Raw genomic sequence first — 25278 nt, forward strand, 5'->3', positions numbered from 1 at the left:
TCATCCCTAGCTAGCAAGGGATGATGGGAATTGTTGTCCCCAAGTTCGGGAAACACTGTTCTACAATCACCCCAACTTATTTCTGCATGTTTCGCAGTTGTTAAAGGCGCAGGAGCAGGCCCAGCTGGTGAATTTTCAGCGGCATTGGTGACTTTCATCTCCCAGCATGCCATAGGTGTGGGCAGGCTCACATGGACCTTTCCCTTTCTTCGGCTTCTGGAGCCACCCTCTACATTTTTCACTTTGGCTATTATGTTGGTTCAGCAACTTGCCTCTCTTGTTTCTATGCAGTAACATGGAACTCTGTAGCTTCTGATTCTCTCTGCCAATCCTGCCCAATGTATAAAAAACCTTATGTACAGGCCCATTAATGGGTGGTGGCACTATACATAGAGGAGTGATGTATACCTGTCATCAAGCAATGTTGAATTGCTATATTTATTGTGAAAGCTGAGCTTGCGCTGGGGGGGGGGGGCACTGTCAATTTGAGACTGGTCATTTCAGAGCTGTGGGGAAACGGTGTCATTTTTGCTGTGGGACCTAAATAGTTGCTCGTTATTATTTTATTAAATTTATTGGCCGCTTTTTTACCAAAGTAACTCCAGGTGACTTACAAACTATAAACTGTACTAACGTACAGTTACATTAGTACAGTGGTACCTCCGGGTTAAGTACTTAATTCGTTCCGGAGGTCCGTTCTTAATCTGAAACTGTTCTTAACCTGAAGCACCACTTTAGCTAATGGGGCCCCCCGCTGCCGCTGGAGCACGATTTCTGTTCTTATCCTGAAGCAAAGTTCTTAACCCAAGGTACTGTTACTGGGTTAGCGGAGTCTGTAACCTGAAGCGTATGTGTCAGGGGTTCAGGAGCAGAGACACAGGGGAGAGAGGAAACGGAGAGCGAAGGGGAAGAATCTGAGGGCAGCGTAGGGGAGTATGACAGTGGCCCGAGAGATTCCATGAGCTTCTCCAGCGATTCAGAAGATTCCCAGAGGGGGGCGCCGATGGCCAGGGCAAGGGGGGTCCCAGGGGGGACACACCAGAAGCAAGGGGCCAGCGGGGACTCCCAAAGCAGCAGCGGGAGATCAGGACCAGTTCCCCCACCAGAGCGGAGTGGGGGGGAAGAGTCCCATGAATCAGGGCCAGCGTCTCCTCCAGTAGGGAGAGAAGATGAGTCAGAGCTGGCCACGCCTCCATCGCAGAGTGAGGGAACGGAGGGGAAGTCAGGTCCAGCTACCCCCCCGAGGGGGGAAGCAGTGACAGGAGCAGTGTAACGGTCAGGAGAAAGGTTGCTGGCTGGGCGCGCGCGCCAAGTTCAAATGTACAGGCGCGCGGGACAGCAGGAAGCACGGATTGGGAGCCAGGTCCTAAAGCACGCCGGAGGCAGGGGGAAGAATCCGGGGACTCAGCATCAGAAGAGTCCAGAAAGAGCAACACCCCAGCGGACAAGCGGACCCAGAGGAGGAAAGAGCAGAGGAGGAGGTGGAGCAAGGCTAGAGTCTTAAACTGGTGTCTGGGGGGTGGAGATTCAGACGGAGCTTCAGCGGTCTAGAGTTTGAGACGTAGTGCGGCTTTGAAATCGAAACTGAACTTCAATAAAGACTTTTGTATATAACCACGGACTGGCGTTGGTTCTCTGTGTGCTGGGACCTTGGGCAGCACTGACAGTATGTAACCCGAAGCGTATGTAACCCAAAGCGTATGTAACCTGAAGCGTATGTAACCCGAGGTACCACTGTACCAATGAGAAAACAAATGTCCTGAACATGCAAACAAATGGGAAGGGTGTACCAGTAGTTATTACACACAGACACAACATACTGAGTGACAAAATTTTATTGGCATTGCAAGGGCTTCAGGCACTTGACTTGGGGCACAAAAATGGGTCCTTCCTATTGCAAATAGTTAACAGATTGTCTGTGCCTATTACATGGTAAAACTGGCTCTGAACTGTACTTCAGACCGAGAGTGGGGTAAATCTCATGTTTTGAATATTCTCCTCAATATTTAGATAGATATAGCTTAAAAATCACCTATTTGTATGTAGAAGACTAGCATGTTAGGGAGAAGACTTGGCTAGAACCTGACTTGCTCACTTTCTATGTGCAGCAATTTCTTTTTGTGAGGGAATCCTCAAGCTTGATCCTCCTGCTGCAGTCTAGGGAATCTTACTGCTCATGTAGGCTGGAACTTATATTTTTGTTGTTGTGTGTGCCTCCTGAACTATATGGACCCAAGACATCCTAACGCTCCATCTCATATTGCTACCTTTTCCTTGCTAGCAAGTGCAGTTTGCTTTGCAAATCATTCCTTGTGCCCTTTATTTTTATTCCCTTGCTTTTACCTCTTTAGATTTCAGAACTGGTGTGCTTTGTTTTTCACGACAAATTCGCAAAGCTTTCTCACTGAAGCTAATGTGCATAAATGAAAGGCTTGGGTCCGTTGGCCAATTCCTTAATTTTGCAGTTAGAGCTTTTAGTGCTTTGGGGGTAAGGGATGCCAGGCACATAATGGTCAGAATTAGAGTATTCCAGCCTGTTGTTCCAGAGGAGGAAAGCCATGTTAACCCAGATTCTGTTCTATGAGAAGGGTAATAGGGTTGATTTTTTTTTCTCTTTTCCTCTTTTACAGGTGCATGTGTTCAAAATGCAAATTAAACTTTGTGAACTATGCACGCTGCTTTAGCATAATAGCAGATAATGCTGCTCTGCCTTAATGTAATTCCAGTTTCATCAGAAAGCAATTGCTGTATTAGAAGGATTCCTAGCCAAATACTTTGCATTGCCCAAAGTCAACCATTCAGTTGATTTTATTGGGGTGACTAATGCAAGATAGGAAAGCAGGATTTCAACTAGAGAGCATAAAAAAAAGGAAGGCTCATATATTTAACATGGCAGCCTAGGCACCAACAGAACTTTAAAAATTTATTTAGTTCGTATGGGGGAATGCTTGAAGAGATGGGTATTTTTCATATTTCAATACAAATCTAATTTAGACCTACCTGACTAATACATGGATTTGTACGTAGTTATCCATAGATTTTGTGCATTCGCCAAATGCTCCAGCACTGCACTTGGCTCAAAGACAATATAAAATGCATTTAGAAATTCCTGTTCTGAGAGACTATTTAAATGGGCTGTTTTTTCATCCACCCCTAACAATAAACGTTTTAAATCATTGTACAGTGCCTGGTTGTGTTAGGCACTTGAGATTAGAATGGTCATTGTTGCTATTGCTGTTTCTGCATGCACCTGATCTCCCCATTTTGTCTGCCCAATTAGGATGTACCCACAAAACTAGTGGCAAAGGCTGTTCCCCTGCCCATGACTGTCCGTGGACATTGGTTCCTGAGTCCAAGAACTGAGTACACCGTTGCTGTGCAGACTGCATCAAAGCAAGTTGATGGTGATTACATGGTTTCAGAATGGAGCGAAATCATAGAATTTTGTACAGGAGGTGAGCTCTTTGCTATGAAGATCCAGCTCATGGGGTCATGGGCTTAAGTAATGTATGTCCATTTATTTCACTGGGTTTGCTCTGAGGATGACTTAGTTGCATATCACCCATAGAAAAAGAAGCATCTTCAAGATGTGTGACTTAACTCATTTCTGTTTACAACAGATAACTGTTTTACAGACTTGCCATTAATTGAGTGATTCTTTTTTACAATGCACCCATCCTTCAGGCTATTTTGCTTTTGGCAATTCCCTTCTGTGTGAAGGCACCAATGTTATCCTTTCATGGGCCTACCCCGATTGCTGTAATATTAATCATATATTTCCTCCTCCTGCTGCTGTGAGCAGAAATAACGTCACATTGTTATTTCTGCTTTTCACTTGGAACTAAAACACTTTGAAAGCTCAGAGGTTAGTGTGCTTTGTGTTAATTAGTGGGTTTGGGAGGGAGCCCTTAATAGCATGTTAGTCTGGAGCTAATCCCTTTTGGGTGGGATTCACCTTATGAGCCCCGTTGCCAGAAGCCCTGTGCAAGGACTTCTACGTGAGCAATGGTGCTTCTCCCCATCTCCTTTTCTTTGCACCTCTGTGCACCCCAAAATTGTCCCTGGGGGGTTGGGAGAAGCCCCAAGACAGCCCTCAGCAGGAGGAGAGGGGGGAATCGTCCCATCTGCCAAGCTGAATGAAGCATTTGCACCAATGGAACATTCGTAACAGTGTGATGTTGAAGTCCACCCTGTGTTTTTAGGTAGAAAAAAAAGTATGCTCAGACCCTGAAATCAGCATCTGACACCCTTCATGTGCCTCCTCCACAAGAATTCTAGAGGGTGGCAACCTGAGAACGGGCCTTCTCTGCGGTGGCTCCCCATCTGTGGAATGCTCTCCCCAGGGAGGTTTGCCTGGTGCCTTGATTATACACCTTTAGGTGCCAGGCAAAGACATTCTTCAACCAAGCCTTTGGATAATTAACATCCTATCTGTTTGTCGGAGGAGGAAGTCGGAGTTATTGGTTTGGTCTTGTTCTTGTTTTTATTATGCTGTGTGTGTGTGTATGTGATTTTTATCTTGTGAACTGCCCTGAGATCTACAGATGAGGGATGGAATAGAAATTGAAAAATTGAAAAAACGTGAAAAATGTGTGAGTGGCTGTCTGAACACATTCTTTCTCCCAAATAAATTCTGGACACTGCAGTTCATTAAGGGCTTCTGGGAATTGTAGCTACATTGCCCAGGTTCTTTGAGCAAAAGAATCGTGTTTCGAATGTTCTCTAAGGGTAGAATGAGAGCTGGAGAACTTCCAACGTGATCGTCGCTCCAGGGTCCCCACTGACCTCTGTCTCACCCCAGAGCGTAGAGCATCACCATGTGGACTTTGGAAAACATTGTGTGTTGCTTCCCACTAGCAGACTGTTTTTTATTCACAGATTATTCAAAGGTCCACTTAACACAGCTTTTGGAAAAGGCGGAAGTGATTGCAGGACGCATGCTTAAATTTTCTGTGTTTTATCGGAACCAGCACAAGGAATACTTTGACTACATCAGGTAAGAGAACCAGGACTTGTCAAAGGCAAGTATCTCTGCGCGGAGCTGAGGACAAGGTTTTCTCCACTGTGTACATAACAAGAAAGCTGCCTATGTGTAAGCTTCTTTATTGATCAGCATTGGCTACCAATACATGTTATACATGGTGAAGTTAGTAGCCAGGTACTTGTTTCTATAATCTGTGCCACCTCTGAGAGCTTCAGGTGGGTGACAGCTTTATAAAATAACATGCACAAAACAAGACTTTTAAAAATTCCAGATACAGTCATTTATTCATAATTTGCCATTGTTGGGATTCAGTTAGAGTACAAAAGGACGTATGGGACTTGTAACAAACACTGTGCTGTGCACCTCTCTTTAAAAATATATACATATACTTCTGCAAACCTTGGGACTCATAAGAGAATACAGATACCCCATGTTGCTTCTCAGTGGGGCTGGCATGGCCTGAGTTCCCCCGCATTAGAGGGAGCAGTAGAATTCTATAGCTGCTCAACTGAGAATCCCATATGCAACTGGGCACCTGTGTATACAATTTCCAGGGCTGGAAGTGCAGATTGTCACCACTGTCATTGGTCACCTATTTGAGAAAGGAGACAGGATTCAGCTTCTTTCATTTCCTCAGATAATTAGCAAGCAGGTCAGTAAGCCAAACTTTGACTTGCCATCAGTGAGCAAAATGTGTTGTTCACCCTGCTAAACTCCTGCCCTGCTGTTGCTCCCTTTCCCAAGCCAGGCAGGAGCAAAACAAGTTGAAGTTGTGTTATGTGCTAACCAGCACTCATAGCTTGTTTATCTCCAAAACATACAAACAACATACTTTGGCTTCCTTTCACAGTTTGTTTGGAACTAGGGAAAAGGAGGAGTAGGGCACAATTTTAGCAGGCTGCATGAGCACAATTGCTCACTCATGGTAAACCATAGCTTGCTAACTTACCATGATGTGTGAACCAGACTAATTATTCTGTTCTAATGTACTTGAATCAGTGTAGTATAAACGTTCTGTAATTAGCTTAACTGGCCACTGGATGTCACTGTACTGCCGTTCAAGAATGGTTACCTGGCCCTTTTCAATTTCCAGGATGATGGATTTTATTTACTGGTGGTGGTTTTGATGTTTAGCTCATCTGCAGCAGCTTAATCTTATTTTGAATACACTTTCTTTTCAGTCTTGTTTTAGGAAAACAGAAAGGTGGCACTTTCAGGAAGATAAACATTTAACATTTGCCTTGTGGCTTCACTTAATAGTAGCATAGAACTGGTGAAGTCAGTAACACTCTGCCCTTGCATGAATACCGTAATTCACCGATGTGGCACATTCTGTACGCATCTGTGTAGCAAGTCTTAGGAATTGCCCCCCCCCCACACACACACACATAAATCTGTGCTGCAGAATCAGGGAGGTGGTTGTTGCTGCTGCTGCCTGCAGCAAAATGTTGCAGCATGGAATTCCCACATTCAGTGTTCCAGCCAGCCACACCCTCTTTCTGGATACTCTATTCCAGTCCCAACAGACCCTTAGCATTCTGTTGCCATTAGACTGCGGCAAATCTGTCAATTCTGAGTTCTAATTTTTCCAGACTTGAAATCAGTTCTCCACACTTTGCCCAACAGAAGCAATGCATTGATTGGCCCTATCTGAAAGCAAGTCTCAGAGGTTTTGTACACCAAAAGCACAATTGCTGGTGCCATTTTAAAAAGCTAGAATGTGAGATCTGTGCCTACACACTTATATAGCTTGTTTTCCTGAATGGGAAAGGGGTATATGCTTTTGTGAGTGGCAGAAGGTGTGTAAATACAGTGGTTCACCTTGGGTGCTTGTTTTGATCAAACAAAGGAAAGGTTCCTGGTCTGAAACCAGGGAGAGCAACTGCTACCACGCTAGATGGACCAGAGGTCTTGTTTAAAGCCACTTCCTTGACCCAAGGCAGCTTCTTTAAGTTCCTAATGTCTCGCTCACTGATGCCCCTGTAAATATAAACCATTACCCTTCCTTCATTTCTAGAGAGCAGCACGGGAGCGCTCTGCAGCCTTCGGTCAAGGATAACAGTGGGAGCCATGGCTCTCCCATCAGCGGGAAGCTGGAGGGCATCTTCTTCAGCTGCCACACCGAATTCAACACTGGGAAGCCCCCGCAGGATTCGCCCTATGGAAGATACAGGTTTGAGATAGCGGCGGAAAAACTTTTCAACCCAAATACTAACTTGTACTTTGGGGACTTTTACTGCATGTACACAGCCTACCACTATGTCATCCTCGTCCTTGCGCCCGCCGGCTCGCCGGGAGACGAGTTCTGTAAGCAGCGCCTCCCTCAGCTGAACTTGCAGGATAACAAATTCCTGACCTGCACTGAAGAAGACGGGGCGACGATCTACCACCACGCGCAGGATGTAATCTTGGAAGTGATTTACACTGACCCTGTGGATCTCTCCCTCGGCACCGTCGCGGAAATCACAGGCCACCAGCTCATGAGCTTGTCGACGGCCAACGCTAAGAAAGATCCCAGCTGCAAGACATGTAACATCAGTGTTGGACGTTAATTCAGTGGTCCCCCCCCCAACTCTTCCTTATGAGCCTTCTCTGTGGCCTATTCCCCATTGCCATCCGTTCTCATCAGACGCATGCATAATGCTGCTCTTCCCAAGAGCAAACACCAGTGATCAAATTCCTCAATAGTCTTCTTCAAGCAGAGCTTAACAATGCAGCTGGCACAGAGCAGCAGCTCCACCACCACCATGGCACCCTGTGTCCAGATTTTCCCCTCCCCACTGTAATATTTAGGGCAGGCACACTCACCCCATGTTGTGTTGTCCTCATGTTTCTGTAGCCTCCTGTCCACATTCAAAAATCGTTGGCTACCGGTGGTGGGCAGCACTTAACATGATGGCAAACTGCAAAGCAGGTAAGTGTGCCCAAACGTCGTCGGGGAAAAGGACCATCCAACCTGGGCATGATGTCATTGGCGGCAGCGCTGTACCCAGTGAAGCATGTAGTTCTGCCCTTAGTATATTCCTTACCTTCTTGGTCCACCAGTGCTTTTCAACTGTTAGGAATCTTGGGTTTTTTTCTTTCTAGCAACCATTTATATATATCTAGATGCTGCAATTGGTGTTCCATTTTCTTATTATTTTTCTCTCCTCCTCCTCCTCCTTCATATTGCCAAATGTAACAAATCTATATAAACAAGCTTTAGCGAAATAAAAAAAAAAACAACTACTGGCTTCTAAATGGTGTTTTAAATATGTATTCATTTTAATCTACTGAACAACTTAACTGAGATATCTCCAAACAGCATGAAAGGGTGTAATTGCAGCATGATTAACTCTTGCAGCCTAGAAAAAAAAATGTCAGCACTTCCAATGTGTTGTTTGACAGTGTTATTTATGTTATTTATATTAGCTAACAAGCAGGGAAAAAACCCACCTGTGTTTCAACATAATAAATAGAAAAATATTTTATTTGTACTGTTGTATAAAATATTATACAATCATATAGAATATATAGATACATTTTAATAGCAACTGTATACATATGTCATGAAACCATTTTTCCCTTATCAAAGATGTAGTTTGTAAACTTCAAATTCTTGTGTATCTGTTCCTGTTGCTCTGACATGACTTTTAATTAAAACAGATTTATGAAGGAGACCATTCTGATTCATAAAAGTTATATAAATGATCAAGCCAATTACACTGAAACATTACATCATTCTTTTTTTAAAAAATAAATTTAAAAATTCCACTTAGGTATATAAGCAGTGTGACATGATCCCACAAATGTTTTTTGAAAGTTCTTTTTGTTTTGTTTTTATCTTTTAAAAACCATGCTTCAACGTTACATACAGCAGAAATAAATAAAAAAACAAGTTTTGTGGCTAAATAGGCTTCATGAAATCAACAGCTTCTTTTATTACTATAGCAAAAAGAGCTGAGGTACAATCTATTGTCTTCAGCTCTGTTCGCAAGGAGGGGGTTCCCCTAGAGGCATTGATGGAGGCCTCCCTGCTGGCCCTGGCAGCTCAGCCTCACAGGCCAAGCGGCGCATAACCTTAACTGCACAGTTCTGACTTGGATTGTACCCCAACCCCGTGCTGGCTATTTGTGAAAATAAAACCCTGCACTCAAGGACAGGACCACACGGTTAAGGTCAGCCACACACAAGGGGCAGTACACAATGACCTCACATAGTTTACCCAGGGATCCCCCACCTTTACAGAAGCAGTGCTGGAAGACTAAGGATTATGCCCCTGGTTTTCTTGTCATTGGTACAAAATGACAAAACAAGAACACTAAAGACAGTACATATATCTCTACCTGGAGCTCTTTCTCGAACTTCTTTGCCACCGAAACATGTGTTTGCCAGTGAGTGGTGAGAACTCACTGACTGTCCCTCTCCCATGGAATTCATGTGCCACTCAGGCGTGACCTATTGCAAATTTACCTCCGTTTATAAAGGCGTATTCCTTTTTTAACGGCAAGACCGGGGGGTGGGGATGGGGGAATATATCCACGTTTATAATCTATCACAGTAAACCAGAAAAGAAGCCCAGCCTCCTTCAGTTCATCACCATGACACTTAGATTAAATAATCTGCTTACATTGATCTATCCAAAATAGCATAATGCAATAAACTATTGTCACTATTTTTAATAAACTATCTTGGCAATCATCACACAGGAAATATTAAGGTCCTACAAAGTGCATGCTTTCAAACAAGCTTTGGTTGTCAGGAAAAAGCAAAACAAATTATAGCACTGGGCTAAGGAAAAGTGCTACAGAAATAAAAATTGGCATGTGCCATTAATAACTTTGCTTCACTTTGCTTTATTTCGGTTTCTATCAACCGGTGTCTTTTAAGCAATTTCTGCTTAAAAGGATGGAGCAGCTCTACATTGCCTGGTCATTTTTTAAATAGCCACTCTTTCCTGTTTAAGTTCTTTCTCCCTTATATATGCCATATTTCGTATCCCCGCACCCCACCAAATAGCTGAGACTTTTCAAAATTATTATTTTTTACCTCTTTGTTCTGCTTCAGCATTTTCTTAAGCTATTTTACCTCGCTCTATGAGTTAAGGGCTCAAGTGACGAATAACCTTTTCCCGGCTCCAGCGACATCCAACACACACCCGCTTCTAAAGCTTCTGGAAGATCACCAGAACTGCAATCAGAGTAACTTAATAAGGGTTTCGGCATGGAAACAGTCAGTTTTGTATCACAGTCACCAGCCCTGCTGATCTTATTACTCCCCATTTGCAACACCGTGAATTCTGGGTGCACTTTGTAAGGGAGATTATCATGACGGATAAAGCTTTCGGAACTGCTAGTCTAGCACTACTGGCCTTGTTCTGGCAAAACCCCAGTAAGCTTCCAAAAAAACCCCAAGCATCCCTTGAATCTATGCGCAATATCACAACTACTGGAGAGCACAACTGCTGTTTAGGCAGCTGGTAACCACTGTCCTTTGCCTGCAGCAGCGCTTGGGCTCAATAACAGCAGGTGCTGCTGCTGGTGCTGGTGGTGTGGTAGCTTGTGTAGCAGCACTGGCAAAAACAGGAACTCTAGAAAACACTCTGCTAACATTACCCAAAGACCTTAATCTATCCCATCTCAAGGACTGCAATTTAAGTCTGAGTGCCACAAGCTTTAGTTTCTCAGTGCACACTGTAATCAAGGTTCCTCGAGAAAACAAGAGGCTCTAGGAATGGGATAACGGGGGCGCAAGCAGCAACACTAGAGCCAAATGCAATGGGCAAGACTGCGTGACTTTGCCAAAATGGGTAAACTCCGAAACTTAAAAGTACCTGTAACCAGCTTGGATCATCATAACTGTGTCTTAAGATCCACTCTGATGTTTTGCTTTGGAGTAGTTGAATAATGAGTGAATAAAGGCAACAACAACGAGACACGCTCACGAAAACTATTAAAGAAAAATTAGACTGGCAGGCAATGCACAGAGGAGTCCTGCTCCTGATAGCTATTTTCATGCAGGACCTCCCTGGTGTTTTGCATTCCGGTGCTCATGCCAGAGACGAAGCCTGGAAAAATTAATTGGCCGACTCCTTTGCCATGAGCTAAGGGATAAAAAAAAGCCACCTGTCATCAGCACAACACGCCACCTCTCTTACTTTTTAAAACTGATGGTTTGTTTGCTTTTTAGATTTCTCTAGGTGTGAATTCTATAGCTCCTGGGAGGCTGTCTCTGGCGCCACAGGATTTGTCCCATCTCCCTCTCATGAGGGTGAGAGAGAGATCTGCCTTGAAAGGTCTGCAGCTGGCAGTTCTCCATGATCAGACCTGCAACATCTGAGAAGACAAACAGAGTCCAGAGTAGGATGGACGAGGTGCTGGATCTACAGGATCCAATGTCCCCTCAATTTGGGGGAGGCGGACATTCCAGTCCTGAACCTACTGCAACTTTCCTCCCAATGAGCAATGAGAGAGGGAGGTTTTTATTTTAAAAAAAGTCATACAACTGTAGAAAGCCACATGAAAGACCATGGTTCAGTGACAGAACATCTGCTTTGCATGCAAAAGGTCGCTGGTTCAATCCCTGACATCTCTACGTAGGGATGGGAGAGAACCATCCCTGAAAAGACACTGCCAGTAAACAATGCTCAGCTAGATGGAACAAAAGAAAATAAAAAAATTCCTTCCAGTAGCACCTTAAAGACCAACTAAGTTAGTTCTAGGTATGAGCTTTCGTGAGCATGCACACTTCTTCAGAATAATTTCTTCAAAATAATTTTTTTATTTTGTTTTGACTATGGCAGACCAACACGGCTACCTATCTGCAGCTAGATGGACTAATGGTCTGACTCTGTACAAGACAAGCACAAGTGGGTAGGGAAAGTGGGCTTCGCCCTGTCTCACAGATGTGCTCTGCCCACCAAAACCCATTTATCTAAACCAAGCATTATTGACAAGAGAGTTGGGTCTGGAAGCCCAGCTGTCTGTCGTTTTATCTTTTTGTTTCAATTGTTCTGCAACCAGTGGTTATAAATGGCCATGAATATAATTATCTAGAAACTGCCAGCTCATAAGGCACAGGTCTAATGATCCAAGTGGACATTGCAAACATCATTGTTTTTGGAATTGTACCTAAAATGGCAAATGGGCATGTGCAATACGGCTGCTGACTCCTTCCCTTCCACCACACACACACACACACACACCAGCGATATTTCATTGCTCTTACAAATCTAGATGGCATCCACCTAGTAAAATACATGCAATTATGCCATCACTTCTATTAGTAAATGGGTGAGAGTGTGTGGGTATCACCTGCACACGAACAGGCTAGGCACCAAAATACATCCAGGGGTAGGCCTGTGGTGGGTCTCTCCAATTGGGGGGGAGCGTGGAAAAAAAATTAAGACCCCAGCAAGAGTGGCTTTGGGTGAGGGGCAGAAGGAAGGGATAATGTGAGCAGAGGCAGGTGGCGGGTGCGTTTATGGAGAAGGAGGGAGCTCCAAGCCTAATCTGACCCCCCACTTGGAGGATCCTTTAAACTTAGGAATTGTTCCTTCACAGTTTCTGGGAGCATGAGGTGGGGGGTCCTCTCCCTGAGTCTTGGCTTTGGGGCCAATGGGAAGCAGCAAGCTTCACATACATACACACACCCTTAGGCCCCCACCCCCAAAGCTGCCTTGAGGGCTGTACAGCTTCCACTGCAGCCCCTCTACTTGATCGGGGCACCTGCCAATGATAGCAGAGAGGCGGCTATACTTGAAGCCGGCTCCATACAGCCAGAAATAATGACTGGGTAGTGGAAAAAGAGGAGAGGGTCAAATGAGGAACAACAACCCTCCTCCTTCCCCCATTTTTCGTCTCTCGTTCTGCAACTTTCTACACAGTGCACTTCAAAGAGAAACATTGTCTTCCCTGGTTAAGCAGGTATTGCATGCCTTATTGGGGTTTTCCTCTCACTCAGCCAAAATCAATGAGTGCTATGCAAATTCAGGAAGCTGGGCCCATCGTCCAAAGCCTAAGTTAGGTTCCTGCTAGAGTTAGCTTCCTCCAATAAGCATATTTAGAACTAGAAGACCCTGGTTTTTTCCCCAGAACAATGAAGCTCTGCTAGCTTGCTCTCCCCAGCTTTCCAGCACAGGAAAGGTTGCCTCAGCCTCAGCAAAGCCACTCTTGCCTTGATGTGCCAGCATGGCAGGAACCGCATGGTGATCTGAATACCCCTTGCGTTGTGTGGCGAAGACAGCCTCTTTAACCTTCACAGAGCTGAGGATCCAGAAGGAATAGCTGCCATTCACACCGGCCTCTCCTGGGTGGGGGAAATGGGCAGGCTATGGTATTGCAATGAAAATGGGCAAGCCAAGTTCTTCACCAAGAAAAGCAGAATTCTACAACCTGTGTACATTATGCAAATAGTCATAATTTATCTTGCTGCACACAACTCTCTTCTTCTGTTTTTAATTTAGTCACGATGAAGGAAAAGCCGTTAAAGGCCCTGAAGTCACACCACTGCAAATCCTATGCTGTTTCCATGCTGCCTCCTGACATTTCACTAAGTGTTGCCCACACACACACTTTCACAAGCATGCCTTTGCAAACTAAGAGCTAGGAGCCTCCTTCCTATTTTTACAAAAAAAAAAAAGGAGATAAAAAGCTACTGTTGTCAGGAAATGGAATTCTATACCCAGTTCCATATGTTATGCGGGGGGGGGGGGTGCTGCTTGCGTGGAATTACAGCACACACTCACAAACAACAGCTCAGACAAGCTCTGCATATTTCTATTCTGCCACAGGATTCCACCCACCCACAACATCTGGGTGTTGTCTCATGCATCCAACATGGTGCCCTCTATATGTTTTGGACTCCAACTCCCATCAGCCCCAGCCAGCACAGCTAACAGGTGGGAACTGTACTCCAAAACATTTGTAAGATCTGGTGCTGGCTACCCTTGATTCAGACCACATCACCTCCTGTTCCTGCCTCAAACCCATCCCATAATACCACCATCCCGCCAAGTGTGAACCGCTCTCCCAAATTCTGCCTGCCAATTTGGTATCTGAACTAGGTATCTGAGGCTCTTCCTTTGTGCCATAATTCTTCCCACGTTTCCTGCACCTGAAAAATAGAATTTCTACCTACCCTAAATACAGCCTGAATGATGCAGGAGCCAGTGGAGCTTTCCATGCAGTCCAATCTGTGCACATTCCACAAACATAAGTTGCTGCCTATATCAGAGCCATCCTTCATTCTCTCTTTATCCTGCAGGAGCTATCTTGCCCTGCACTTCCACCCTGGCTCCGCCACTTCAGGAGGGGTGTCATACACATCAAGTGTCTCTGCAAAACTGGTGGATTTAGATGGTCCTTATCTGTTAAATATTGGAGGGGAAACAAGAGGATCAGGAACCCCCTAAATGCAGGACGGATAAAGACTTGCATCTTGGGTGCCCATTAAATTCTCAAAAATGTCCCCTCCTGCACAGGTATTTGATCTACGGAGAAAATAAGATTTTTGACTGATGGTTGTGTTTGGGCAAACAGGGTCCTCTAGAGCACACTGAACCAGAAAATACAGCTGCTCACATTCCTGGGGGTTGTTGGTCAAGTTTTTATCTGCAGGGGTGTGCTGGTTTTCCTTCCGTCATTGTCCTCAACCAAGATGGAAAACTACAGTTTCGCTGTGACCTGTACTTTTTTATCTAGCCCAGCAAGCAGAAAAGAGGTTCTTTACTGGTGCATCTCTCCTCCCAAGATTAGGGATGGTTTTCATTCTGGCCCTCCCAGTGAATCCTAGGATACAAAAGCTGTCCAGGCTACACACTGGAATATCACAAATAAAAAAGGCCTATCAGATTGCGGAGGACACTTCATAATGCTGAGTAGGTTTAGGAGAATAGCCTACCTAGAATTGTGTTCCAAGTTTACCTGATGGGCTGCTCAAGAGACTTTGACGTGCCTCTCTTTTTCTCTAGTCCTATGCTGCCCAAGTGGGAAGAAACAAACAAACAAACAAAAAACACCTGGGTGAGCCTGTTTGGATGATTGCACTGTCCTTCCATACCTTTGAGTGCTGTTGAATTAGCACCATCTGCCTGGAAACACGTCACAGTGGAGCTTTGAAGTGAAACAGGAAGTCCCGCCAACCTGGCTTCCTGAATGTGCATATATGACTACCTCCTTTTGGCTAAAGCGAGGGGAAACTTGTCCGAGTGAAAAACAGCTCCAGAAACAAGAGGCAACTCCCAGGTAAGTGTTAGCCCTCCCATTCAATCACTCCTCCTTCCTGCATTCTCACACCCCTTTCTCTCACTCTCTTGCTCACCTGCAGCGGTAGAACATAAATAAAGTGCATCAGAATTTCAAGGTGTCAAAGCCATTGTGCAGGAAGAGCCAGACCTGTGCAATCCTCTCTCTCTCTCTCTCCTTTTCCCAGACCAAGGAGTTTTACTATTGCAAACCACTGGACTTCAGATGGTTTTGGAGACATCGTGCTTGCTGATGAGGACCTCCAGCAGCCTCAGCTTGGCTTTGATGTGCTTGTATTCCAAGTACTCCTCTGCCATGGGAATGCGGTCCTCCTTTTGGGGAGTCCTGTAAAGCGGCAAAATTTGAATGCTGGGGCTTAAAAGGAGCAAGCGTTCGCAGAGCACTTCTGGCTCAAATATGACTTTTGTGTTTGTCTCTTTAATTATAGGTTCCCACATATAACAAGGGGAAAGAAAATATAGTGCAGATATGTTTTTAGGAATTGATATTTAAAAACCCACATTCAGACAGTCTTCTTCCAAAGAAGAGGCAAGTGAATGTTGGAGAGAACTGTACGCAAGGTTAGGCTATGTGCTTGCTTGCAACAGTGGGGTTCAGAGACTGTGGGACACCCCTGCACTCACACACATTAATACGTTTGTTAACATGTTGAAGGCCATTGGGTCTGCTCTGTATGTGAGCTATTCTAATATGTGGTCTTTTCAACAAATCATAGGTGCTGTTCTCATCTACAAATGGCCAACAAATACTCCCATGGAATGAGCAGGAGAGTAATCCCCAAAAGTGTACATTGTGGCAAACTTAAAACTGCCAGTATGCTGGTACAACTCAATTAAACCCAACACACATAGACAGACAGACAGACAGACAGACAGACAGACAGACAGACAGAGGTGGCTGCCCATTATATCTCTGCATAAATGGCTCCTCTGGACTTGTCTCTTTCCAATCATAGGCACATAGGGAGGAAGTTCTCCTGCAGGAAGATACCTCCTATTCTTACACACCTCAGTAATAAACTTTTTTGTGGTGGAGGGCAGAGAGTTGTGAGCATGATGTGTGCCTGCCAATTTCAATTCCTAGAAAAAGAAGGGTACCTTTGCTATGGCAAAATCAGAAATCCTTGGCAAATCTTGGTTTGTGTAGTCACCAGAGGAAAATTCTCAGGATTTTAGTACTACAGGGGAAAGGCTCACTCAGAGATCTGTAGACAACTTACTCTTCAGGATCTGTGACTGTCTAGGTCAGCAGCGACATACAGAAGGGGTACAGAGACCAAGCATGAATGTAGTTGCCTTACCTTCCTGTTTGCTTAAAGAACTGATCCTCAAATTCTCGTAACATTTTCCTTAGCCTTTTCTTATCAGCTCTCGTTTCTCGGAGATGTTCCAGCAGTACGGGCCTGCAAAAGGAGAATTGTGTCTGAAAACACTGAAAGTGACAGACAGGTAACAGATTTGGGATCAGGAATATGCACGCAGCTTCAACAGGTGCTCCTCTTTCAGGATGTTCTCAAACGACATGCATTTTGCTAATTAATTCCAATAGATATTGAAAGTTCTGACAAGACACAGAGTGATTTACAGTAATGTTTTACACTAATTATTATTATTATTATTATTAGGCAAGTAGGAAAAGTTGTACTACATTAGGCCAATTTCCAGTACGTATTTACTGTTTGTAGCTGTGGGTCATTGTCGATGCCGTAAAAAGCCTATTAGCACAGGCATGAAACAAAAATATATCCTCTGTTACATTAGGCATGTGAACAGATGGCTTAGGATCACTTCAAAGCACAATGTGAAGAGATGACGGGGAGATTTGCGCTTTTTGTTCCCCACACTTCTGCATCTTGTCAGAAACCATATCCCCCCTAAGGAACAACCATGCTATTTTGTTCAGTTTAAGAAACAAAAATCAGTCCTCACATTGTGGCCTCGTGCAAGTTGGACATTGACAGGGCAGGCTGTTTGACTGCTTTCTTTTCATCCAGGGGTGACACAAAGGCAGGCTCATTCTCCTCATCTGAATGACAGAGATGTTCATCAGAAGGCAAATGGAGGGACATGGCAGAGGACAATTCATAGCTGCTCTGGGAGTGATCTTCATCAGAATCTTCCTCCTCCTGCTTGTAACACAGAACGAGGGTTATCAAATTAATTACCTGCATGCACATCGGTGGAAAGGAAACATAAAATAGATCTGCACCAGAAATAACTACTGAAAAAGTTCCATAGAAAGTGCATGAGAGTAACCATGGTTAAAAAATAATGCTAAGAAAATGTGACTGACAGAATCTCCTCAGGACATAAGCTACACACTCTTAATCAGGAATTCACATGGTCATTCCCACAAGGGAATTAACTTTGTGTGACACCGCCTCTTAACATGAATGTAAGAAACTGCAATTTAGGGGATCTAGTTTTCCTTCAGAACCATTTCCATGGAACTAGCCTTGAAGCCCAGTCCTAAACAAGTAAAAATGCTGAGTCCAATGCATTTTATTTCTTGGGAATAATGCTTGTGTTTGCAGCCTTACTCGTGTAAGCAGATTGCCACAGAAAAGAAAGTGAGACACACCCTTAATGGGGTAGCAACAAACAATTTGGCTTACCTTCACTCTCATAAAAGACACCTTCCCAAAGGATGGTCATTGTTTCCCAGTACTGTACAAGCTTTGTTATTATCAAAGTTTGAGCTAGACACAGTGGTTACTTTTTAAAAGAAGACAACCCGAGGACTCAAATCTGCCTGGGATGCAACTTCCCTAATCCAAAAGATGGGGATACCCAAGAATGTGGGAAAGGAGGGGCAGGACACATCAGGATTCCTGTGGGAAACACCGGTGTGAAGACCAGTGTCATGCACCAAGTGTGGAAATAAAGTGTGCACATATCAGTTGTGTCCCCCAGATGTTTCTCCCAGGGATTTACAGATATATGTATGGACATATTTAACTTCCAAGGGTTATTAGTCTGCTGTGGAAACAGGGCCGGATTGAGGTTTGATGAGGCCCTAGGCTACTGAAGGTAATGGAGCCCTTTATATGTCCAGCTGTCCTTTGTCAATAACAAATTGTCGCTTTATTTTTCCTGTTGAATATATGCTATATGGTAATTTATGAACCTAATAGGTATCAAAAGCCATTTGTACATAACAAAATATGTATTTTATCAAAGTAATTGCTGAACTGGAATACAATTAATACAGGGTTTTTTCCTTTAATTTTTTTGAGGGCCCCAAGAGAGTGGGGCCCTAAGCTATAGCTTGTTTAGCTTATACGTAAATCCAGCACTGCGTGGAAAACACCAGCGTAACATTGGTTTCCAGCAGTAGTCCTGGATGTGTTGTCAATCTGCAGGGTTAATTAAAACTGTAAAACAGTAAATTTATTTTTTAAAACAGCAACAACAATCATTATACAGAGAGGCAAGATGGAGCCTAAATAAACACTGTATTGAGCATTCTCAACAGCTGCTATTCCATTCTTGGGAAGGCTATTTTGCAGTTCCCTTGGTTGTACTATTCCCTCATCACATTCCGTGAGAAGGATTCCCTAGTGGGCAAAACGCTTCATATGAATGGAGCCTTTAAAAAGGCAAAAGTTTGGGCAGATTTATTTCCGCAATCTCCTTTGGACTTACAATGGTTGTGATCAAAGTTGGCGTCGACAGAAGCTGCTTGATAATTCTGTATCTATCATAAAGGGGCTTCATCAGACTCCTATCTTGCTTGTTTCCCTGAAAAGAAATAAGAAGCAACACCATATTGACTCTGGCGAAACAAGATGTCTGTATTGTGCTGGGTGCCAAAGAAGAAGCGTTGTTGGTCCTAATCTATACGCTGCTTTATGTTTCTTTAGCATAAACAGTAGCAGGAGGGAAGTGTGACTCTGGCTTTAAAAAAAAAACCACAAATGCGCTTCGTGCCACTGCTTTTTTTTTGCAATAGGGATTTAAAAACGAGGAAGGAAATTCCTGGTTGGCTAACCATTTCACTGGAGCACCACGTTTGTGTTGAAGTTGGACTCCAGTAGTCCTGCAAAAACAGGTGTCCAGGAGTGCTAGGATCAAAATTGCCACTGTCTCTGTACACTCCTTGCCCCTGACAACTGCATCATCCATTGTCTCAAAATACTGGCACTGTTATGGCGCTGGGTGCTTGGTTTAGTGACTTGCTGTTGACTGTCAGTCAACATAAGGATTGTCAAGCCGCGGACTGTCCAGATATCTACCAACCTCTCCTTTGACATAATTGAGTCTTAGCACCATGATTAATTTCTGCCTCAAAATAAGAGGAAAGAGGGACTCAAGCCAAGACAAAATGAGGTAATTACACTGAAAGAAGTCATACATTTTTGCCTGCTCCTGGTGGCTGAAAGGATTTCGTTTATGTCATATCCTCAAGATTGTCCATTCTTATGGAAGGCCTAGTGAAAATGCCAAGGCACCAACTATGCAGTTCTAGAAACCACATTATGGACAGTTACAATGTGAAGCAGTACAAGTAGGTTTGGCTCAAAGGTCATTTTGACAGACGTCCCATTCTGGGAAAGTTTAAAGGCACTGGTAACTGGAGAAGCTTGAGTAATTCAGTATCTGAGAATCCTCATTTGACCTGACCTGATCTGAACCTCGCAGACAAAGATGCAGATTGAAACTTAAGTTGTCTACCAGATTTTTAAACCGGATGTTCCAGTGGCTCAAAAACAGTAACAAAACATGTTTAAACATGCATATTTTGAAGAAAAAATACATTTGCAACTAAATGATTTAAACATGTAGCTAAATGCGAATTCGAGTGCAGATTTAAAAAATGAAGAACATCAGAAATGGGTTTGATTAGTGACACAGACCAGAAATAGGCTGATTTGCCAATCCACATTTGCAACCTTCAGTTATGGTGTAATCCTCCATTTCCACAATATATAAGATCTATACATTCAGGGCAGCGACTACACAGACACAAAAGCCCAGCGTAATCAAAGACCAAGTGTAGACTTAAAAATCCCTCTACTGCAAACATCCCACCAGTTCAAGCATTGCAGCCAGATGAAACTCTCCCCCCTCTCCCTCCCCAGTGCTGTTCTGGGGGATCACCCCCCAACACCAACCCCGAGCCAACTGAAGGGGACAGGTGCAATGAGATAGCCCCATTGCCCAGGACTTCCACTAACAAGGTGTGTTGGGTGAATCCCACCTTAAGTAAGATATGAACTTTGCTCTAGGATAAATGGAAAACCAAGAAGCAAATCCTTAAGGATATGATGCATGGGGAAACATGCAATAGTCAGGGTACTGGAAATGGGGGCTGAGAGGAAGAAAAACTGAGCAGATCTGGAAATGAATGTATGAAGCTCCCTTATACTGAATCCTTATACAGTAATATCCAAGGCCCCAGACAGGACGTTTCCGCAACCAGCAATCTTTGAACTGCAGAGGTCAGGGCCTGGATCTGGGACTTTCTCAGACAAGACATGTGTTCTCTCACTGAGCTATCCTCAAGCAAATTAGCTGAGGGCGGACCAAAGGAGAGGGGGAGAGAGACAGACTTTCTTTTTAGTCCAATTCAATTGATGTATGAGAAAGCAGGAAGTAAATATTTGCATCATTAGCCTCTTCAACCCTAATGCAGAGGCACATGCACACAAGACCAGCTTTAACTGCATGCAGCGTCATTGCACAACCACTGTTCCTCTGCGTGAGGACGAAACCACACACCCCCCCGGCAGGCCACGACTGCCTGCGGCGCAGCCACGCTGTTATGTACTGAGTTGAATAGGATCCAAACTGCAGCAGTCTGATTGGTCCTAGAACAATAGGATCCAAAATGCAGCAGTCTGATTGGTCCTAGAACAATAGGATTCAGAATGCAGCAGTCTGATTGGTCCTAGAATAATGCAGCAGTATGATTGGCTGGCAGGAACCACCCAATCATGCTCCAGATTGAAGTGAATCCACAACCTGATTGGCTTACAGTAGAATTCTGGAATTAGCCAATCATGTGCAGCCCATTGTGTAAATAATGTATATAAAGCAGATACTTTGAGGGGACTTTCATTCATTCCTCCTCACCACTATGAGCTGAATAAAGAGCATGAAATCACTTTGCGACTCTGAGTATATTTCACACGCTAAGGCAGCAAAGGGGCCAGCCCCACAGATCCACAAAGGGAAGTGGCTATTTCTGCTGTTAAAGCTGTAGTGCATAGCATAAAGGTAAAGGTAAAGGTAAAGGTAAAGGTACCCCTGCCCGTACGGACCAGTCTTGACAGACTCTGGGGTTGTGCGCCCATCTCACTTAAGAGGCCAGGGGCCAGCGCTGTCCGGAGACACTTCCGGGTCACGTGGCCAGCGTGACAAAGCTGCTCTGGCGAGCCAGAGCCGCACATGGAAACGCCGTTTACCTTCCCGCTGGTATGCGGTCCCTATTTATCTACTTGCACCCGGAGGTGCTTTCGAACTGCTAGGTTGGCAGGCGCTGGGACCGAGCAGCGGGAGCGCACCATGCCGCAGGGATTCGAACCGCCGACCTTTTGATCGGCAAGTCCTAGGCGCTGAGGCTGTAACCCACAGCGCTACCTGCGTCCCTAGTGCATAGCATACATATCTCCAAAGCCAGCCACGGGAACCAAGTCTACAGCACCTACTGCTCAAGGTGGCAATTCAGCCCCAGGAAATACATGTGCAGAGTGTGTGCGGTTCCTGAGCCATTGACCTATGCAGGTCTACCTTAGCATATGCTGGGAGACACCTAATTTCTCCTGCATGAGCATGCACAGGAAGAAGCTTGCTCTGTCCATCTGTAAAGACACCAGTTTCTTTTGCTTTATTGTACTTTCCCTTTTCCCACGCATAAATCTCCTGTTCTGAAACGCTTTAACTAGAAAACATCTACGCAGAATCAGGAAAGTCAGTTTTCCCTTCGCCAGGTTTTAAGTACCCATCAGGTTGCACACATAAAACTAGCTAATCACTAGGCAGAAGATTTCAATCCGTTCTCTCCACTTCCATTTATGCATTACGTGTAGGAAAAGCAAGAAGGAACATGAAAAGATGCATTATATTCCACGGTCTAAAAGAAATCCATGCCTCTCCAATTTGGACACACGAATATATGCACAACTGCACACATGCGCACATCGCCAAACCTGGAAACGTCATAAAAGACATCACTAAAAGGGCAGAATGGGGTGTTTCAATTGCATGAGTTTTCACACAAGCGTGCAATGACTCGGAATGGAACCCAGCGCAAATCGGGGGTTGCCTGTACTTGCAACTGACTTATTCCGTGTACTCAGCACAGCTTATAACTGTAACATTAGCCCCAACAAACCTTAGCTAGATTAGGTCCTCTTCTTTCTGTGCTGTATAACCATCTGCGGGTTTCTGAATTATGCACAAAGCCTTGAAGACCCCTTAGAAAAGTGGCTATATTTCAAAGTGATAAAGCTTACAGAGATGTTTTGATGAATCAGTCAAAGGTTCCACGCTCCCTCCAGCACCAACAAGTGTCATTTGATATCCTACTCTTTGAGTTTTCTCTCTGATTCAGAAAGCACTGTGGGCCTTTCGATCCGTCTTCATGCAGGCATGTACCTAATTAGATTGAGTTAACCTGGAAGGCTCTCTGAAAACAAGCCCCAAAGCTGATGCTCATCAAATTTAATTTAATTATCATCCGGGGGGGGGGAATACAAATGCATTTGATTTTCTTTACTATCAATCTCCCATAAATTGTTTCAAGTAATCTCAGTTTACAACCTTATTGTACTTGACTCGTAAACTTGGGTCTCCACTGCAGGGTGGGGACTAAAGGTGGACAAACTACCCCAGAAGGAGCACAACGTGTTTCCTGACCAGAAGAGATCCTCCATCCTTGCTAGTGGAGTAACTTCAACCTTGTTTGTATGTGCCGCAGGCTGTCTGCACTGAATTTCAGGCAAAGGGACAAAGTTCTCTCCTGGTATCAGCCTTGGCTTTCGTGCAACATCTTCTCAGGCAGCAGCTTACAGGACTGGGCAGAAATGAAAAAAACATCCACTCCCCAATCTTATTTTGCAGGTGCCATGTGAGCGCACACATTTAACTAATCCTAGACCAGTTACAGCTGCCTGAAAAGTTCTGCAATTTGTTTTAAACTTCTGAGGATTAACGGGGATAAACCAGCTTTCATATATATGCTCCTGACAGAGCTCATGATTTCTTGGTATAATTTTAAGTAGCCGAATTAAATTGTGGCCAGGGAGCAGGGCGGGGGATGGGGGTGATAAGCAAGCAGAGCAAAAGCCGCTAAGGGTTGTTTTTGGATTTAATTTATGTACTGATTTAATATGGGTGGTTTATAATCCACTCTTCATTAAAATCAATCCCAGAGCAGGGGAAATCATAAAAAATATATGCTACGTAATAAAATATAACAATCCGGAAAAAATCAAACCACCACAACAATAAATCAATTTTACATCACAGCACCGCAAGAGTGACAAAGCATCTCCTACAATCACTGTAAGGATGGAAGTGAAATTTCATTCAGTTCTCATTTCAAAGGTGAACCTACCAAATTTGGTAGATTCTGAAACAATACACGATCCAAAACTCATCCGCTGTTTGAAACTTCTCCGAATATTGCAATGCACTTCTTCAGCTTGTCCTCCATGAATTTGTCAAATTCTCTTTTCTAACCATCCAAGTGTCCATCACCACCACTTTTGGGAGAGAATGAATCCCTGTGCATCACAATGACACCCACTCAGGTCTCAGTAACACATGCCAGGTTGGCCCCCAAATCCACGATTAAACCGTGGATGATAGATCCTTTATTTTGGATAGATCTGATGTATAATAACAACAACCTAGGTTATGTTGGTAAGCAACTGAGCCAGACAAGTCAGGCTGAGATGGAAAAGGTTCACATTGCAGAGAAGTTCTCAAAACTGAATAAGTTAACTTAAAAACAAAGCTGATCTCCACTGGTGCTATGATGCTGCATTCCCTTTCTAGGTCAGATTGCCTATCAGACCACAAACGACAACAAGAAGAAGAAGAGTTTGGATTTGATATCCCGCTTTATCACTACCCTAAGGAGTCTCAAAGCAGCTAACAATCTCATTTCCCTTCCTTCCCTACAACAAACACTCTGCGAGGTGAGTGGGGCTGAGAGACTTCAGAGAAGTGTGACTAGCCCAAGGTCCCCCAGCAGCTGCATGTGGAGGAGCAGGAACAAGCAGATTAGCCTAAACTGAGGGTCATGTAGTTACTGCCTAAAAATCATGATCATTGGATACCACCTTGGAAATAAGGCAGGACACAAAAATGTCTTTTTAAAAACCCTTGGGGCTGATTTAAACATGGGAGCATCCACACAAAGACCACGGAGAAGCAACTTCCTGTGCAAATGCTTTATACAGCTGATGACACATTGATAAGCCTTGAGACCGGTGCCCTGGAGTTCCTAAGTGGGCCACTGCTTTATGAAGGTCTCCACATGGCCATCATCACAATTAAAACAGCCCTCATCCCTTGTTTTGAAGACGTTGTGCCCAGTCCAGCAAAACAGAGATGTCCTTGTCCCACTGATTTCAATGGGACACTATCTCTGGACTGAGCCTGTTATTTTTGCCTGTATCATTTGTCTAAGACCAGAGAGCTTACGAACAACACACACAAGGCCTAAAGTCTTAAGACACATGCTTCTTAATTACGTTATTGACATATAAACGAGGCCCATCATGGTCTTCCCTCCGTCAACTGACATCTAGCAATCATTCCACCAGGCTGTGGCAGAGCAAGAGGTGGGAAGCAAGGACACTCCATCAGTTCGGCTGAGAGACTAGATCCATCAAATTGTTGTCACCCAATAGCAGCCAATCTATCAGGCTACAGGGGGGAGATGGTGGGCAGGGCTGTTTAGCTGAGAGACCAGCTCCAACTGGCTCCTCCTCTTCTTGAGGTGTTTATATTCCTATAGGTGGCCATTACAAGAACTACTCTGTATTCTTAATAATGGATGTCTAAGCTGACTTGTTTTGCTCATCCCTCCTCATTGCCT

General features: G+C 44.2%; 2 protein-coding genes and 1 long non-coding RNA gene across 17 annotated transcripts in view; 1 reads left to right on the forward strand and 2 right to left on the reverse strand.

Moving 5' to 3' along the window:
- The window catches only part of PHYHIPL (phytanoyl-CoA 2-hydroxylase interacting protein like), an 81041-nt gene extending 73380 nt beyond the window's left edge, over positions 1–7661 (forward strand). For all 3 annotated transcript variants that reach the window (XM_079975726.1, XM_079975728.1, XM_079975727.1), the window contains 3 exons: positions 3281–3455; positions 4879–4996; positions 7002–7661. In XM_079975726.1, the coding sequence (XP_079831852.1) occupies positions 3281–3455; positions 4879–4996; positions 7002–7536 (828 nt within the window). In that variant the 3' untranslated portion in view covers positions 7537–7661. The remainder of the gene's footprint in view (positions 1–3280; positions 3456–4878; positions 4997–7001) is intronic.
- LOC307215962 lies at positions 5251–7122 on the reverse strand. The gene is made up of 2 exons (XR_013838803.1): positions 6985–7122; positions 5251–5576 (listed from the first exon to the last, which is right to left on the reverse strand). It is a non-coding gene; the product is annotated as an uncharacterized lncRNA (long non-coding RNA).
- Positions 7662–8133: 472 nt separating the features above from the next.
- Positions 8134–25278, reverse strand: part of FAM13C (family with sequence similarity 13 member C) — a gene marked incomplete at its 3' end in the record, with an annotated part of 76463 nt that continues 59318 nt past the window's right edge. For 6 of the 13 annotated variants that reach the window (XM_079975676.1, XM_079975677.1, XM_079975674.1 and 3 more), the window contains 4 exons: positions 18873–18968; positions 17157–17356; positions 16529–16630; positions 8134–15552 (listed from right to left, as the gene is read on the reverse strand). In XM_079975676.1, coding sequence (XP_079831802.1) covers positions 15429–15552; positions 16529–16630; positions 17157–17356; positions 18873–18968 — 522 coding nt within the window. Of the gene's footprint in view, positions 15553–16524; positions 16631–17156; positions 17357–18872; positions 18969–25278 lie in introns of those variants that run through there. The other 7 variants (XR_013838698.1, XR_013838697.1, XR_013838699.1 and 4 more) reach the window with 7 other exon arrangements.

This window comes from Podarcis cretensis (genome assembly GCF_951804945.1).
Source record: "Podarcis cretensis genome assembly, chromosome: 5".
In the NCBI taxonomy this organism is placed as follows: domain Eukaryota; kingdom Metazoa; phylum Chordata; class Lepidosauria; order Squamata; family Lacertidae; genus Podarcis; species Podarcis cretensis.